The 16327-nt window shown below is 32.7% G+C and overlaps 1 protein-coding gene and 1 long non-coding RNA gene across 3 annotated transcripts; one reads left to right on the top strand and one right to left on the bottom strand.

Annotated features, from left to right (window-relative positions):
* The first annotated feature begins 1857 nt into the window (after positions 1 to 1857).
* On the top strand, positions 1858 to 5516 carry LOC140183998 (uncharacterized). 2 transcript variants are annotated; one of them, XR_011880636.1, is made up of 2 exons: positions 1858 to 2142; positions 3230 to 5516. It is a non-coding gene; the product is annotated as an uncharacterized lncRNA (long non-coding RNA). The 2 variants fall into 2 exon arrangements; XR_011880635.1 differs by having other exon boundaries at positions 1897 to 2142; positions 5071 to 5516.
* Positions 5517 to 6974: 1458 nt separating this feature from the next.
* On the bottom strand, positions 6975 to 11776 carry LOC112744748 (putative late blight resistance protein homolog R1A-3). Its single transcript, XM_072233982.1, has 3 exons — positions 11016 to 11776; positions 8062 to 10842; positions 6975 to 7328 (listed from the first exon to the last, which is right to left on the bottom strand). Coding segments are annotated over exons 1-3 (3270 nt in total). The 5' UTR covers positions 11504 to 11776; the 3' UTR covers positions 6975 to 7327.
* Positions 11777 to 16327: the final 4551 nt, after the last annotated feature.

Below are 16327 nucleotides of genomic sequence, written 5' to 3'. Positions count from 1 at the left end.
TTTATAACTTTTAGAATTGTTACAAATTCTGCATTGTAAACTATGTTGTGGACACTAATACCAGTCTAGTGTCTCTTATTATTTTTCCTATTTTTTCTAGACCTCTACCCAAGTATCATAGCAGAAAAAACTACTTAATTTGCTTGCTCCTATATTTTTATCATTTGGCTGTTTAATGACCAAAGATGAAGTAATGAATGTACAAGTAAATTTAGCTATGCAAGACTTAAGATGTTTAATTTCATCAACTACATACACAAAATATACACTATTCTTTTTAATCCTGGTGTTAGTGCGGTTAGTTTTAACTTTTAAGTAGTTCTCTAGCAAATTATGGCAGACCCAAATAAAAATAAATTAATGCTTAATTACCTTGTAATCTTGTATGTTAAACCACAAAAATTTAATATGAAATGTAATTTAGTTTCTTAAGATAATGTTTTGCATACAAAATGTACCGAAACAAAAGACATTTTTTTTTTATAAAAAAAAAAAAAGAAAATAAAACTATGATTGTTCAGGAATTGATTAAAAAAATGTTTATTCAAATATTTTTATTTGATTAATTTATTATAGTATAAATATTTTGATGTTAATTGCACAATATTTATGGAAGATAAAAATAAAAAATATTAAATAAATAATTGAAATGTGAGAGTAAAAAATATATTGAATAAAAAAATTTAATTTAGAGTGATATGTTACTGAACTAGATAGGAATACTAAATAAATCTAACTTTACTATTTTATACACTTTTCAAAAAGCCAATTTACCATTTTATACAATTTAAATAGAAAAATATTTTTTCCTATTTAATAAATCTATTTTTTTTCTTTTTAATAAAGAGTAAAGTATTATTTTTGTCCTCAACTTTTGGAGTAAGTCCTAAAGTTGTCGCTAACGTTTCAATCGTCGTATTTAAATTCCTAACGTTTTAAAATTGACTCAATATTGTCCTGCAGTTAGAGAACAGTTAACAGAATTGACGGCGGCAGCGACAAAATTGAGACGATTTTAAAACGTTAAGAACTTAAATAGGATGAAAACGTTAGGGACAAAAATGATACATAAAAATAAAATTTTATTTTATTCTTTAATAATATCAATTTTTTCTGTACATAGTATTCAATTATTTTTTAATCATATATAAGTAAATTACACTTAATCACATTACTTTCATTCAAAATAATTTTATTTTTTTATAATTTTACACTTAAAGTAATGTAATTTTTTTATAAATAAATAAATTTTATACTTTCATTCTAAATAAATAATGTAATGTAATTAGAATGAAAGTGTAAAATTATAAAAAAAAATTATAAGTAATGTGATTAAGTAATGAAAGTAAAATTATATTATTTAAAATAAGAGTGTAAAATTTATTTATTTATAAAAAAATTATATTATTTTAAATGTAAAATTATAAAAAAATAAATTTATTTAGAATGAAAGTAATGTGATTAAATGTAATTTATTTAGATGTGATTAAAAAATAATTAAATACTATGTAAAAAACAAGATATTATTGAAGGATAAAATTAAAATTTATTTTTATATATCGTTTTTGTCCCCAATGATTTCATCCTATTTAAGTCCCTGACGTTTTAAAATCGTCTCAATTTTGTCCCGCCGTTAATTCTGATCCCTAATGGCAGAACAACATTGAATCAATTTTAAAATATTAAGGACTTAATTAGGATAATTGAAACGTGAGGGAAAACTTTAGACTTATCCAAATGTTGGGGACAAAAACGATACTTTACTCTTTAATAAATCTAAAAATACTATATTTAATTTTTTAAAAAATAAATTAAACTTTTTATTAATTAAAAGAAAAAGTTTTTTTTTTTTTTCGAATGGCCAATCCAAAACCGACCCTTCCCTTAGATTTTTTTGAAGGCAATTTCAAGTCCCTGGGACCGGAGTTGAGTGAATTGGTATATGAATTGCGAAAAGCTCAGCAATTTAAGCATGGATAAGAAGAAGAGGCTGAAGCACACGGTGAACAAAGCAAAAGAGCAATCCACCATGGAGAAGAAGACGATGAATGACAAGAGCAATAGCATTCACGACATCCTCCCTCTTGACCTGATTCACATAATCCTATTGCGGGTGCCGATCAGACATTTCGCTCGCCTCAGGTGCGTTTTCAACCTCTGGTACTCTCTAATTTCTGATCCTGACTTTGCGGAATTTCATTTTCACCACTCTTCCGCTGCCAACAAGATATGCTTCTTAATAGAAAACCCCACTATGGCTTACTTGGTTTACTTATATGACAATAATGCATCACAAAAAAAAGGTGTGTCCCCCTTTCGAGAAGAAACCACCTTATGAATTTGCTGTCGTGGGATCCTGCAGAGGCTTTATTCTCTTGGATCGACCTCCACTTTTTCTTGTGGCATGGAACCCACTGACTGGATTCAACAAAAGAATATCCTATTCTCATGTTGTTCCATATAAGTACTTTGACTTTAGGTTTAAATACGGTTGGCGTCTACATGGATTTGGTTATGATGCATCACAGGATGATTACTGAGTTGTTGTAGCTTGGAGCGATTCTGAAAGTCAAGAAGATCACTTGGAATGCTTGTCCATGAGAACCAATTCATGGATTAATCTTGACGCTGTACTTCCTAATCCCTTTGGGTTTTTATCACGGTCATTCTCGTAGGTTGTTCTTTAATGGCGCTATTCATTGGGTGTCTTCCTATCTTAAAGATTTCAGGGATGCTATTCTTTACTTTGATCTACAAGAAAGGACTTTCTCAATGATATCTGCCCCAGAACAACTGGGAACGAGTTCATACCCCTATCCAGGTCACGGTCTCACCCTACTAGGAGGCTGCCTAGCCTTGTATCTGATAGCTGTAACACTGAGATATAGGTGATGAAAGAATATAAAGTGCACTCATCTTGGACTCTCTATCAGATTCCTTGCAAAGTCTTTCTGCCATTGGGCTTATCCAGTAATGGTGATATTATTGGAAGAGATTATGATAAACTAGAGTACTTCATATACAATGTTAGAGGAGACCTGCTCAAGGATTTTAGAAATCTTTGTTGTCCGTTCCCATCTGTGGAACCGTTACTGTGCATATGGAGAATGTTGAGTTAAGAAATTAACTAAATTAATTAGTGATGAAAAACATTATTTTTGGGCAAATAAATAATTAGTGTTGATTAATTATAATTGCATATTACTAATTATTTATAAAATTGCTGCAGGCCAAAATCTGAATTACAGCCTAAATGGAATGGAAAATAAAACAAGGCTAATGGGTTAATGAAATAAACAAAGCCCAAAAGGAATCAAAGTTGAGAAATCAAAACGGGCCAAGCAAATGGATACCCAATCCAAGCCCGAATTGATTTCAACTCCCTCCATCTTGTTCTTACCAAAGCAACGTTCCTCTCCTCTCTAATCAAGTCAAATCAAGACTTCAGAAAAGAAAAAAAGAGAAAGGGAGAAAAAGCTTCCTCCATAAGCTAGTAACCAAAGAAGTAAGAGAGAGAAAGTTGAAACTTGAAGCACAGAAGTTAAAGCAGAAAATCTAGTCCAAATCAAGCTTAGGTTAAAGGTAATCCATCTCATCTTGCTTGCATCGAATCTTCTTCCCTTCTTTCCAATTCTCTGCTCTATCCGAAAATGGCATTCAAGGGAAAGTTGTTCTCTGCCCTATTCTGCTTCACATCTACGGTTACAAGTGATACTTGGAAACCAAGTAGTCTTTCAATGGCTAAGATCAAGTTGACCATGAGAAGATTTCTATGGTTACTGATTTAAGGCTTTCGGTCAAGATGAAGGAGTCAGAAGCAAAGTTTCTACTCTAAGGATTAAGGTGAAAAAGTGAATCTGTGGGTTGGTAAAGCTCAAGGCTCAAGGTGTTGACCTTGGAAGAAGAACCCAGCAACATGCAAGGAGATAAAAGAAGCTGGCTATTCATTCAGAAAGCAAGGAGAGAAAACCAGAGTGTGAGAACAGTGTTCTGTAAAAAAGTTCCTCTACTTGGATAATGCTTTCTTTCAAAGAAGCATTCGGCCAATACTGAAGAACTGCATCTGAGGTTTGCGAATCTGGTTTTGCACATAACAAAGAGGCTGCTGATGAAGTCAATCTCCTTCATGTTTTACTGATTGTAATGTACTTTTCTAAGTTTATCTTTCTGTAATTTCTTGTGAGAAAAAGCATTGTGAGAAAGCTTAAGAAAAAAAGCCATGAGTGGAAAAAGGCTGAGAGATACACTTGAGAGAAAAGCCTAGAGTTATTTTCTGATTTCTTTAGGTATGTTTATGTCTTGTATCTTGTACATGTGAGGTATCCCTTTCTTAGTTGAGTTAGCACTAAAAGTGAATAGTTAGGTATTAGCATAGCCAATGTCAAGTTAGGTTAGAACTTGAGTGTGAAAGGATTTGGTCAATCCTGTGAAATTGGTGTATGTAATACTGTTAACTATAGTGAAATTCTTCCATAGTTGTGGAGGAGACTGGATGTAGGTTGCATAGCACAAGGCAACCGAACTAGGATACATGCTGGTGTTAGCTTTTTCTTCTTTGCCATGTTCTGTTTTCTGATATTCATGAGACAAAAATAATTTGTCTCATAAATTTTCACTATTGAGTTCAAACAGAATCAGAATTGTAATTTTATTTAAAAAGGGTCATAACAGCAACTAAAAGGAAGGCATAGATTCAACCCCCCATTTTCTAAGCCTACCACAACCTTCAGAGAGTCTCTTGCCACTCCCTAGTGACATTAAGAATAAGGATAACTAGAAGAAAATGAAAAAGAACAGTATGTAAACTATTCTCCTATGCTTTGCACCAAGCTATTCCCGTTATTTTTCATTGCATTGTGATTAATGAAAATGTAATGATTAATATGCATTTCGCATTAAGTTCCAATCAAATTTGACTTTTGTCTATGGATGGGGAAATTTGAATTTATCAATGTTTAGGAAATCATTGATCATTATCTTGCTTCCTAAAGCCTAATCTTGTGGTGAGGGGTTGTAACTTCTAAGATATTTCTTTTTTCATGTGTAATGTAGTAGTGATCTTTTTTGTAGCCCATCAGAATCAGAAAGATGTCAAACAAGGAAAGAGAATTTGGAGAGATTGACTGAACAACCGAGACACTTAATTCTATTGTAAATAAAGGGTAGGATTGGCAAGTTGAAGTGGAAGAAGTTTCTAGAGAATTTTATTTTATTTTCCGTTTGCTTTTAAAGTATGATTTTCCTTCCAACAATGAATGTGAAAAACTGGAACATTTGAAAGTGCAAATTGAATTTCCTCTAGATAAATCCAATATCTTTTTCGTATTAAATGTAATAATAGAATCTCTTATATGAGTTTATCTAATATGTGCCCTTCCTTAGAGCCCATGTTAAAGTTACTAATTAAGAAAGTTATTATAGAATAATGTAACCTATATCCTAAAGGGACACATGTTAGCTAAACCCCTCTTATATTATCTGCCTTATCTTTATTCAATATTTCCTTGGTTACATTATCATGTTTACACAAAATATCACACATCAGTATGAGATTTAACATGTAAACTAATTGTTAATTCGTCAGTTCAGTTTGGTCTTTAGTAGCAAGTATTTCATTATTTTGTTTGTTGGGATTACAGTTGGTATATTCGTGTTTGCCACTTGAATCCTTCATTGTTCATATAGCATGTGCTCGCAAGTCTTTCTTTTATGGTAGGTTAAGTGAACCACGTTAAGTTTCTTATTTTTTACCTTTTTTTTTTTGTTGTATCTGGTAATGAAACCCTGTAGCATGTTGATACAATTGCCATAGTGGAGTAAATTTTACAATTTTACTTATGGCTTTCAGCTTGATTTTATTCACGTACTTCCTAGTTTTAGGATTAGCTTTTAGATATATTTTTAAGCTGGGATATGGACAGTGAGAACAGTCTTGTGTTTCTGTGCCCTGTTTTTCTTAGACCTCTATAAAAATATCATAGCAAATGAAGACTTAACTTGCTAGCTTCCATTTTCTTTTAACCCCCTTTCTGGATGTGTAATAAAACATGGAAGCTCTTGCACTCTGAAAAAAAGGGGATGGCTGAGATTCATGAGTAGAACTAGATACAAATAAATGTTTTAGACCGAAATGTTAAATATACCTTTCTTAATAGTAGAGATAGTTTTATATTTGATTCTTCAATTTTCTTCTTGGCCATTTAAGATTATATGGATCAAGAGCATGGAGCTATCATTGTTATATCTAGTTTAAGGGCTCCATATTTGATTCTTCAATTTTCTTCTTTTTTTTTTTCTTCTATGCGTTGATGGTTGTTGGAAACAATGTAATAGGTCGTGCATTGTATACACAGAATGTCACACTTTAGTATGAGATTTAGCATGTGAACTCCACTTATAAAATTGTGAATGTATCGATTTGTCAATTCAGATTTCTGAATGATTTGCTATTTGACAAGAGTGTGCTGTATTGGCTCCATGAAGTTCCATTTTCTGCACATAAGTAGTATATAAATATAACCATCTTGAGTATAAGTTAAGCAAAAGTGGATTGTTATTCAGGGTTGAGGGTTCTATTTTCTGATATGAAAGTCAAGCATGTTATTTGGATGATTAAGAGCTATGTATGAGGTGATAAATGCTGAAATGTTACATAATAATAATATTTTAGATTTTTCTGCGTCAGCATTATTGATGCCTACCCGAGGCCATTTTGCGAACTATTTCTACTTAAATATCATAAAACTAGTCTTACATTGTTATTAAATAAATAAATAAATAAAAGTTAGTTTTAAAATATTCAGGTGCTTGGCCTTTGAAATTTACATTATATCTATATTGGGAAAAAAAAGGTCGAGAAATCAACTTGCATTTTAAAATGGCAACTAAATATGATGACTGGATATGTTGGAGTATCAAATATAACTAACCAGGGAATTTGTTGAAGACTTTAAGTATCAAGAACTCAGGTCTAATGGTAGAGTAAATGCTATAGTGCACTTCTTAGCTTGTTGATAAAGATTGTATTTTTAACTACAATTTTCTTTTTCTCTTTTTATAATTTAGTAAAGTTGGTCTCTGAAACAAAGAACCTACAAAGTTACACGAACTTAAATAGGAAAACATAGTACATCACAACACTTCAAAACAAAAAACATACCCACCGCTACCACCACCATGGCTTGTAAGTGACAACACTATTTTGGTGGCCAATCCACTATGTGCACTTGGCCTGTCTGCTTCTTTAAAACCACAAACTTGTTCTTGATGAGCTTGCTATCTATTTTCTTCATCATCATCCTCATCTTATTCTTCCTCTGATGAAATATCTTAGAAATGAAAAAATTGTTTTTGATCAGATTTGTATCTAGTCAGTTACTAAAGATTGTTATTTTATATCCTTACTTCAACCTGGTACACTTAAATTAATATTCTAAAGAAATTATCAATCGAAGACAGATAGATCAGACTAGAGTAACTACTAACTAGCAATATATTCAGGATATGCATAATGCAAACTCAAGACAGAATTGAATAGAAATAAAGCAACAATAAACCGCTTCAAAAGAATGATATATAACAACTAATTAAAAAATTCACTTGGTCTTAATCAGGCTAAAATTTTTAGATATGGATAATTTTAATGTGAAATACGATAATATTTGTTCATTTTAATTGACGTTTTGTAGAAAAAAATATTTTTTAAATATAAAAAGATAAAACGTCACTAATGTTTTGTAAAAAAAAAAAAATATTTTTTAATTATATAAGAAGAAAATGTCACTAACGTTTTGTAAATACTCATAACATTTAGATCATTTTTAAAGACTTCACCACTCATAATCCAATATAAAAAATAAAAATTCTCTTAATCACTATAATGGTGATTTATCGTATTAAAAAATAAATTATGTTTACTACATCACATCAGAGTGTCATATATCAAAAGAAGGGTCAAATTCAATGGTAAAAAAAGATATAAATTTCTACTAGATATGCAATAGACTGACAAATAATAACTAATAAGGCAGCTGTGGGTTTAGAAAGGGGAAAAAAACTTACCATATAATCCACTTATCTGGGACTTCGCTTACGATGAGCTTACAACCATCCTTGGGCTTAGCACGTTCCCTGAGGCTTTCTCTCAATTTTGGATTTGGGTTCACCACACGCACATCTTGCAAGTTAGTCAAGGACCACAGTTGCTCTGGAAGCTTATCCAAGTCATCACAGTCTTTGATGAACAGATGTTGGAGAGATGGCATTGCACCTTTCTCTAATATCCAACTTTTGAAACTTATGTCTGTCAAATGAAGCACTTCAAGATTTGGGAAGCTTCCAGCGGCAAGGCAAAGAGATTTGCCCTTGACCTTCCCCGAGCATGCTTTCAGAACACGGAGGCTGGTAAGGTGTCCTAGAGTATTCAAGCAACTGTAGTTGATGACAGCAAGTGTAAAATTGGCTGACCTTAACCCTATGTTTATCTTGGCAATATTAGAAGGAAATTCATGTGCTTTTGATGGCAATTGCGTAAAGCCCTCAAGTTTTAGTTTTTCTAGATTTTTCAGGTGATGCAAGCCTTTTAGCTCATGCTTCCAACATTTTAAACCCAATTTTCTCAGCTTGGGGAATCTTCCATTAACAATGGAGGATATTTTCGTTCGTTCTTCAACAATCAAATATTGGAGAGTTTGGAGATTTGGCAAACAGTCTTCTCCTGACGTCTCAGGTGGAACGATCTTACTCCTCATGCGTAATATTCCTTCAAGATGTCTCAATTTCTTGAGCCTCCATATTCCATGCGGAATGTTATAAACAACATCATTTGTGTCAAGAATTAGAGTTTCTAGATTCGGAAGGGTGCAGATTGGATCAAGGTGATTCTTTGTTGGAGAGTGCACAACTCGATAGAGTCTCAAGTATCTTAAATGGATGATCATACTCAAATCCTGGGTAGTTAATGATAAAGCATAACCATATCTAAATTCCAAAATGCGAGCTGAATTGAAACTCATTAGATCAAGTCCCTCTGGAAAGTAGCGACCGGAGAAGCACATTAAAGAACGGATGCAGGAGTGATCACACTGCTTAAATGAATCCCGGTTGGTATTTCGAAGGGAAAACCTACAAGATTTGACATTGTCAAGGGATGGAATGTCTTTTCCAGTGCAGATCTCTATACCTTTTTCAGCTCTATTCTCTGATATGCAAAGATCAAGGAGAAGGTCATGAATCCAGCAACTTTTGACCCCTCCGTCACTCTTTCTTTTCACCACCATCACCAAACTACGATCCACCAGCTCATTCAAGTACTCTTCAGCAATATCTTCTACTTCTAGACCATCTGATATTCCTATTTTTGGCGGTTGTATTAACCCTTCAGCAATCCATAATTGTTTCAATCGTTTCACAGGAATTTCATAATCTTCGGGATACACTCCCAAAAATAAAAAACAAGACTTCAATCTTTTAGGCAAGCTGTCATAACTGAGCTTTAACACATTTGTTACTCTGCCATCATCCTTGTCAACATACCAAAGGACGTTGCGCATGATTCTCGTCCACTCAACTGGAAGTCTCCTCTTCTTAGCAACAACTCCCGCTAAGGTTATAATAGCAAGTGGTAAACCTCGACATTTTTCGACCATTAATCTACCCATATGTTCTAAAACAGAAGGACACTCTCTTCTCTTAAACACCTTCTTGCAGAATAATTTCCAGCTTTCATCTTTATCTAGCAATGGAGGGTAGTAAGATTTTGATCCTGTATAGTTTGCCACACCATCATTACGGCTAGTTATCAATATTGCACTGCCATTATTGTTCTCCGGAAATAAGCAATCTACCTCATCCCAAACTTCAGGTTCCCATAGGTCATCAAGCACTATTAAATACTTCTTGTTCTCTAAGAACTTTTGGACCTTGCTCTTTTGATCATCCTCGCTTATGTCTTCGCCTTTAATGGACTCGGATAACCCACAACCTTTTAGAAGGCTTTGAAGAAGCTCCTTGGCTTTGTAGTCCTTAGAAACGGTAACCCACACACAACAAGGGAACAACTTCTTCACCTCATTATTGTTGTAAATCTTTTTAGCGAGAGTAGTCTTACCCAAACCACCCATGCCTATTATGGAGATAACATCAACACATGAGTCATTTTCCTTCAACTGCTTAGTTACATCGTTGAAGATATTCACAAATCCCACCATATCTTCCTCGACTACCTCATCTTGCTTTTGATGATTTGACCCGAGAGCTTCCATTCTATCAAATTCACCTTCATTAATGCAATATTTCTCAATCTTGAATCCATCTAACACTTGATTATTTAGAAAATTGGCATCTCTTGTTGTTATAACAATTCTACTACCAGGACAAAACCAATCACCTCCTCCTGCCAATGAATCCAATTGTTCGGTATTATCAACATCGTCAAGAACCAGAAGGACTCTTTTATTGCGGAGACTTTGTTTTATATCAGAAGATCCTTTTAATGTACTTCCTAGCATAGGTTTTTTATGCACACCCATCTCATACAAAAGTGCTACTTGGAGGTTTTCTAGGCCATCAACACCTCTTGATTTTTCAGAGACTTTATCAAGAAAACTCGCAGCTTCAAATTGATGCTGGAACTTGTTAAACAACTCTCCAACAAATGTGGTCTTGTTACCATCTCCATAAATGACCAACATGCAAATGGTATTATGAGATTTGATATTCCAAAGTGATTCCACCGCTTCAAAGTGAGAATCAAAACCAATTGGATGCTTAATATATAGTGGTTCAGGAGGAAGCTTTGCCGAGACCTCTTCAACAATACTCTTGATAATCTCACTTTCATAGCTGCAAGAAATACCTCTTCAAGATGTACTCATTTTATATAAAGAACTATATACATACAACAACAATAAATGAAACAAAGTTGCTATAAATGCTCAAAATCTTGTAATGAAGCTGTGAAAATAGAAGCTAACGATATAACAATGAGGAGACTTCATGAACTAAAGGTTACTCACCGATTCACTTTACAGTGCTTTCCGCTTAGATTGCTAACTTCATACAAAGCCAACCTCCATGCTTGTACCCTGTGCGAGTCTTTGCCATATCTGCTTTCATGCTGCTTCATGTCTTGGTCATATTGATTCTTCTGATGCCTTACATCTGATGGATCCACATGGTAAAAAATTGGGAAAACTGGTCGTTTTGATCCTTTGTTAGAGCACTCCATGATTTGGACAAGTTCATCCAAGCACCATGCTGAAGAGGCGTAGTTCTGACACAGCACAGCAATGGACATCCTGGATCTTTTAATGGCTTCAAGAAGAGTATCTCTGATTCTATCACCAACTCTAAGATTCTCATCATCTCTAAAGGTAGTGATTCCTTTATTGGTCAAAGCGGTGTAGAGAGTATCCGTGAATCCACATCTTGTGGAGCCTCTAAAGCTCAGAAAAACATCGTATATGAATTGTGAGGAGCAGGATTCTGCATCATGATCCGCCATGATAATATGATAATAGTCCTTGCAGAGTTTCACATCTGTGAGAATTAAAATGGGTAACAACTACAAGCAATTAGGTATAAAGTGAATAAACCAAGTAATGCATCAACTATAATTTTGATTTTTCTTCATAGATTGACTTGGTGAGTCAAGCAGGTAAGGTAAAGTACTGCTAGCTGTTAGTCATTAATAGATTGCATTTTTGATGTTTTTCATTTTCATTCATTCATTGTTCTTTAGTTTTTTTGCAAACCAAAGAAAATCGCATTAGGAGATAAAATATAGTAAGTGAAGTAAATCTAAAAATAAAAACAAAAAATAAAGATGGAACTTTGTATAACTCTAGTATAAATAATCTATGGTTTTTCTAAAAATAAATGAATTTAAAATCTTAAAACAAAAAACTATATTTCAATTTGTATTACATTTTAATTGAATATATATATATATAATTGTATACAAATTTTTAAATAGATATTATGCAAAATATTTTTAATATAAAATATTTTAATTTAACATTAATTTACATATTATCTAATCAATTTTTAAATAATATAATATTATTAAAATACACTATATAGTATAAATAATTTACTTCTCTGCCATCACATAGGTTTCATTCTAGTTATCAATTATCACAATAAAAAATATTATGGGCTATCCGAATTTATTATTTTTATCATCATTTAGCCATCAACTCAATTCTTTTACCTTAATAATTTAATAACATACTTTATTCCATATTTTTAAATATTAATAATTAATTAATAACTAAAAATAATAAATTTTAATAATCTTCTAATATTTTTCATCATAATTATTAGAGAAAAGGACAAATAGGTCTCTGACCTTTTGTCTCGCGGACATTTTCGTCCCTGACCATTGAAAAATACTTTTAAGTCCCTGACCTTCACAAAACTTGGATGGATCAGTTCCTCCATCCAAATGCTTCCGTCGGGGACTGATCCGTCCAAATGCCTTCGTCAGAGACTGATCTATCCAAGTTTTATGAATGTCAGGAACTTAAAAGTATTTTTCAATAGTTAGGGACGAAAATATCCGTGGGACAAAAGATCAGAGACCTATTTGTCCTTTTCTCTTATTATTATTACTATTGTGGATATAAATCAATATATCAAGTAAAAATAATAATTAAAAATAAATATTTTAATATTCTAAGATTATTCTCACATTTTTTGTGTCAAGATTATTTTTAGATAAAAGTTATGTAATATTTTTCTATATTTATATTTTTTTGGTGTTTAGTATATCCAAACTAGAGTTAAGGACTATCTATAGATATAAAAATGGTATTATGGCAACTGTTAAATCATATTTCAGAAAAAAATTAAATAAACAACATGAAAATCAATCCACTATTGATGAAAATTTAAGTCATCTAACATTAAATTTGAATGGTTTGAAACCATAGATTATTAATTCTTATAGTTATGATAATTCTTATATACTTAATTAAGGATATATAGTAGAGGTGTTTACTGAAACTACTTAACCACGTTTTGAAAGGACAAGTACTATTCTGCTATTCTTGGCACCACATTATTTCTACTAGGTTTTATTACTTTGTGATTAATGTGTTTTTGTGTCGATTTTTATCAAATCGATGGTGGTTTGATTCTAATAGTCTTAATGTGAAATTTACTCTTTTTTTATAGGTACCAATTTTTTTAAAAGTGTATCAAAGATCTTCGAATTAGACGAGATTTAGAAGGAAAGACTAAAAAGGCATAAAATAAAGATTTTGAAAAATAGAATTGACTGAAATTGAAATGGTTTGCATTGAATTTAAACAAAGCAGTAAAATGCCTTCGACTGAGTCAAAGGACTTTATTTGACATGGAAATTAAAGATACTGAAATATAAATTGGGCAAAGAAATTAAACATTGCTTTAAAGGTAAATTGAACAGGAAAAGTAAAGTTTGTAGAAACGATAAATGAAAAATAAAGACATACAGAAGGAACCTTACAGAGAATTAACTCGAAACAGACTCAGAAAGCCTCTGGGATATAAGTGTGCGTGAGTAATTTCTGAAACAAAGTTCCAACCCTTGTATCTTTGAGCCTTCTAGTATTTATAGCCATTTTCTTAACCGATCAATTTGAAATGAAACTTCCACGTGTGCGAAAATGTGGATAATTGTTCCCACTCTTTTGCCTGATCATATGACGGTTAGAGAATAGCCTTCGATTTCAAAGTCTTCGATATTCTTTGTCGAATAACTCCTCGATTTGCTAAGTTAATCGAATTCTTACTCAATGTCCCCAAACACGTCTCCTTCAACACCAACTTCTCTCCGTAAGCTCACTTAACAATTCAAGTGATCTCTTTCTTCGAATTCAATTGTTTTTTACTAACAAATTATCCCCTAGGATTAATGTGTTTTGTTTTCAAAATCATTTTTGAAAGACAAAACACTTAATCCTGACTTAATCATTAACGGAAATCACCTTGATTAGTCATAAATGTCATTCACTTTTCTCATTAACTTTTCATCCGTTTGACACGTCTCACACGATTCACAATCTCCCTCTTCCACCACTTCACCTTCTTCAGGAAGTTGTCTCTCTTTTTGAATTCTCCTCTGTAACAACAGTTAAAAGAACAACCCTTCTTCCTTAAATTAAATTTTCTTACCATCATTTCACCTCCCGAATTCTTACTTTCTGAAACTCCAATTTCTTTTTCACCTCTGGACTTTTTTTTATTCTGCAACTGCAATTTCTCATTCCCATTTCTCACTTTGCTTAACAATGGCTTCCCCTTCAACTCGCATTACTGCTCAAGACAAGGGCAAAGACCCTATGGCTCATCAATCAGCTCCCTCTACCTTGCAAATACTCAACCGAATCAACGATGAGATTATTGAAGACCCTCAATCTCAAATCGAAGACCCAAGGATTCTTATCCCCTTTAACATCGGCCAAGAAACTCACTATTTTGTTGGCCATATTTTATCTCTGGAGAAAGCAAACAAACGTCTCCAATTCTTTCCCAATGCATAAGGGGAGGAATTGTTGATTAACCAAAATCTCCTCATATCTCCCTTCATCAATCCCCAAAAACATTTTAGGAATAACCCTAAAATTACTCTTCGAGGGGTCGACTTTAGGACCTGGCATAGGTGTCTTGAGTCGGAGAAGGATGCTGCCTGGAGGCCCTAAGCATCCAAGACCTCTTACAACTCTCCCATTTCACACCCTCAATTCACCCCTGGATGATTGGGGCTGTGGTCAACTTCTGGAACAAGACCACCAACAATTTTTAACTCCACTGTGGAATGATTGGCCTCTCACTCCTTGATGTGGCTGTTAATCTGCTATTACTAGCCTCCCAGTAAACTTTCCCGAATTAACTTCTTATGCACAGCCGAATCGAGAATATAGGATAATCCACAAGACTTGCTACAGCGATTTTATCGCTCAAAACATGGGTCATGAGAATAAACCTGTGACTGATGATGAGCATGTTGCGTTTCTGTTTTATTGGCTGAATGCCATTATCTTCTGCTCTTGAAGTGTCCAAATGCAGAAATTCTTCCTCCCCTGACTGCCCTTTTACATGAGAGATACAAGTTCAATCTGGCCAAGCTACTCTAGGGTCACTTGTTCGAAGAAATTGCTATCTGGTCAATTGTCTTCGAAATAACTCTCGAATTAATGTTGGTGGTCCCCTCTGGCTTCTCCAACTTTGGTTGAATGTTGTTTTTGAGAAGTTCATGCATAAAGATAGGGACAGTTCATCTGGCAAGCAACACGTCGAAGGGTTTCGACTGACCTCCTTTTAACCAAATTTTCCAGACGTCCAATCGACTGAAGATCATATCTGGGCTGTTTTTTCTCTCTTTCATTCCTGTAAAAATTTCAACAATGAAGACCTCAACTTCACTTCCTTTCTTGCGTCGAAACTGTGGTCCCTCATGGCTCGAACGCCTTCTTTTCTCGAATGATGACCAGAAGGATGAGATTGCCAATAAGAACTGGGCAAACATACTTGCTTTTCAGCTTATCCCCATCAGATTGCCTCAATACAAGAAAGAACAATACAAGGCAGTTTTCTATGCTCCTCACTATGACTATATTAAAAGTAGCTTATAAATAGTCACAAAAAAAGTTACTTATAAATAAGTTATTTTGTATTTGGGTTTTTAATTTTAAAAGTGTTTATTTTATAGAAATGTGATAAAAAATAGTAGTATTATGAGAGAAGTCATTTTTTTAAATTTTTTATACGTTCCTAAATAGCTTCTTAGAAAGCTGCAATTTGGTTTTGAAAATTATACCAGACATTAATACTACTACTTTTTAAAAGTTAAAAGCTTAAAAAAATTATTTTTAAAACTTTTCAAATAGACCCTAAATCTATTATGAAAAATAATTTGGATAAAAATAAGTGAGAATAAGAATTGCAAATAATTGAATTAGGAAATAAAAACAATAATATTTATAATTTATAATTTATTATTGATAAACGGTATTTATTATTAATTAATTTAAAATAGAGAAGATTAGCTAGCAATCTAGCATTATAATAAATTTAATTATTATCTAAAATTAGTGAATTAAATAGAAAAATTGAAACCACAAAATTATTTTTGATGTGCTTGCTATCTATTTTGTTCACCTTTTGTTTCTTCTTTCTCTTTGAACCCTAACCTAAAAATTGTTCTTGATCAGATTGTTATCTAGTCAGTTACTAAAGATTTTTATTTTATATTTTTACATTAACATGTTATACTTAAACTAATAGGTAAAAGTCAATGAGTTATAACTCAAATGGTATAATCTTTTCATATTCACTTAAAACG

Source organism: Arachis hypogaea, chromosome 4 (genome assembly GCF_003086295.3).
Source record: "Arachis hypogaea cultivar Tifrunner chromosome 4, arahy.Tifrunner.gnm2.J5K5, whole genome shotgun sequence".
Classification (NCBI taxonomy): domain Eukaryota; kingdom Viridiplantae; phylum Streptophyta; class Magnoliopsida; order Fabales; family Fabaceae; genus Arachis; species Arachis hypogaea.
The sequence above is the reverse complement of the archived record's forward strand: the minus strand, read 5'-3'. Positions and strand labels throughout refer to the sequence as shown.

What these genes read in the sequence shown, in the direction of transcription:
- LOC112744748 (XM_072233982.1), bottom strand. Translation starts at nt 11,503, where the DNA reads ATGGCGGATCATGATGCAGAATCCTGCTCCTCACAATTCATATACGAT. An exon ending in AAGCACTGTAAAGTGAATCG is followed by an intron (nt 10,843 to 11,015) that starts GTGAGTAACCTT and finishes TATTTCTTGCAG; the next exon opens with CTATGAAAGTGAGATTATCA.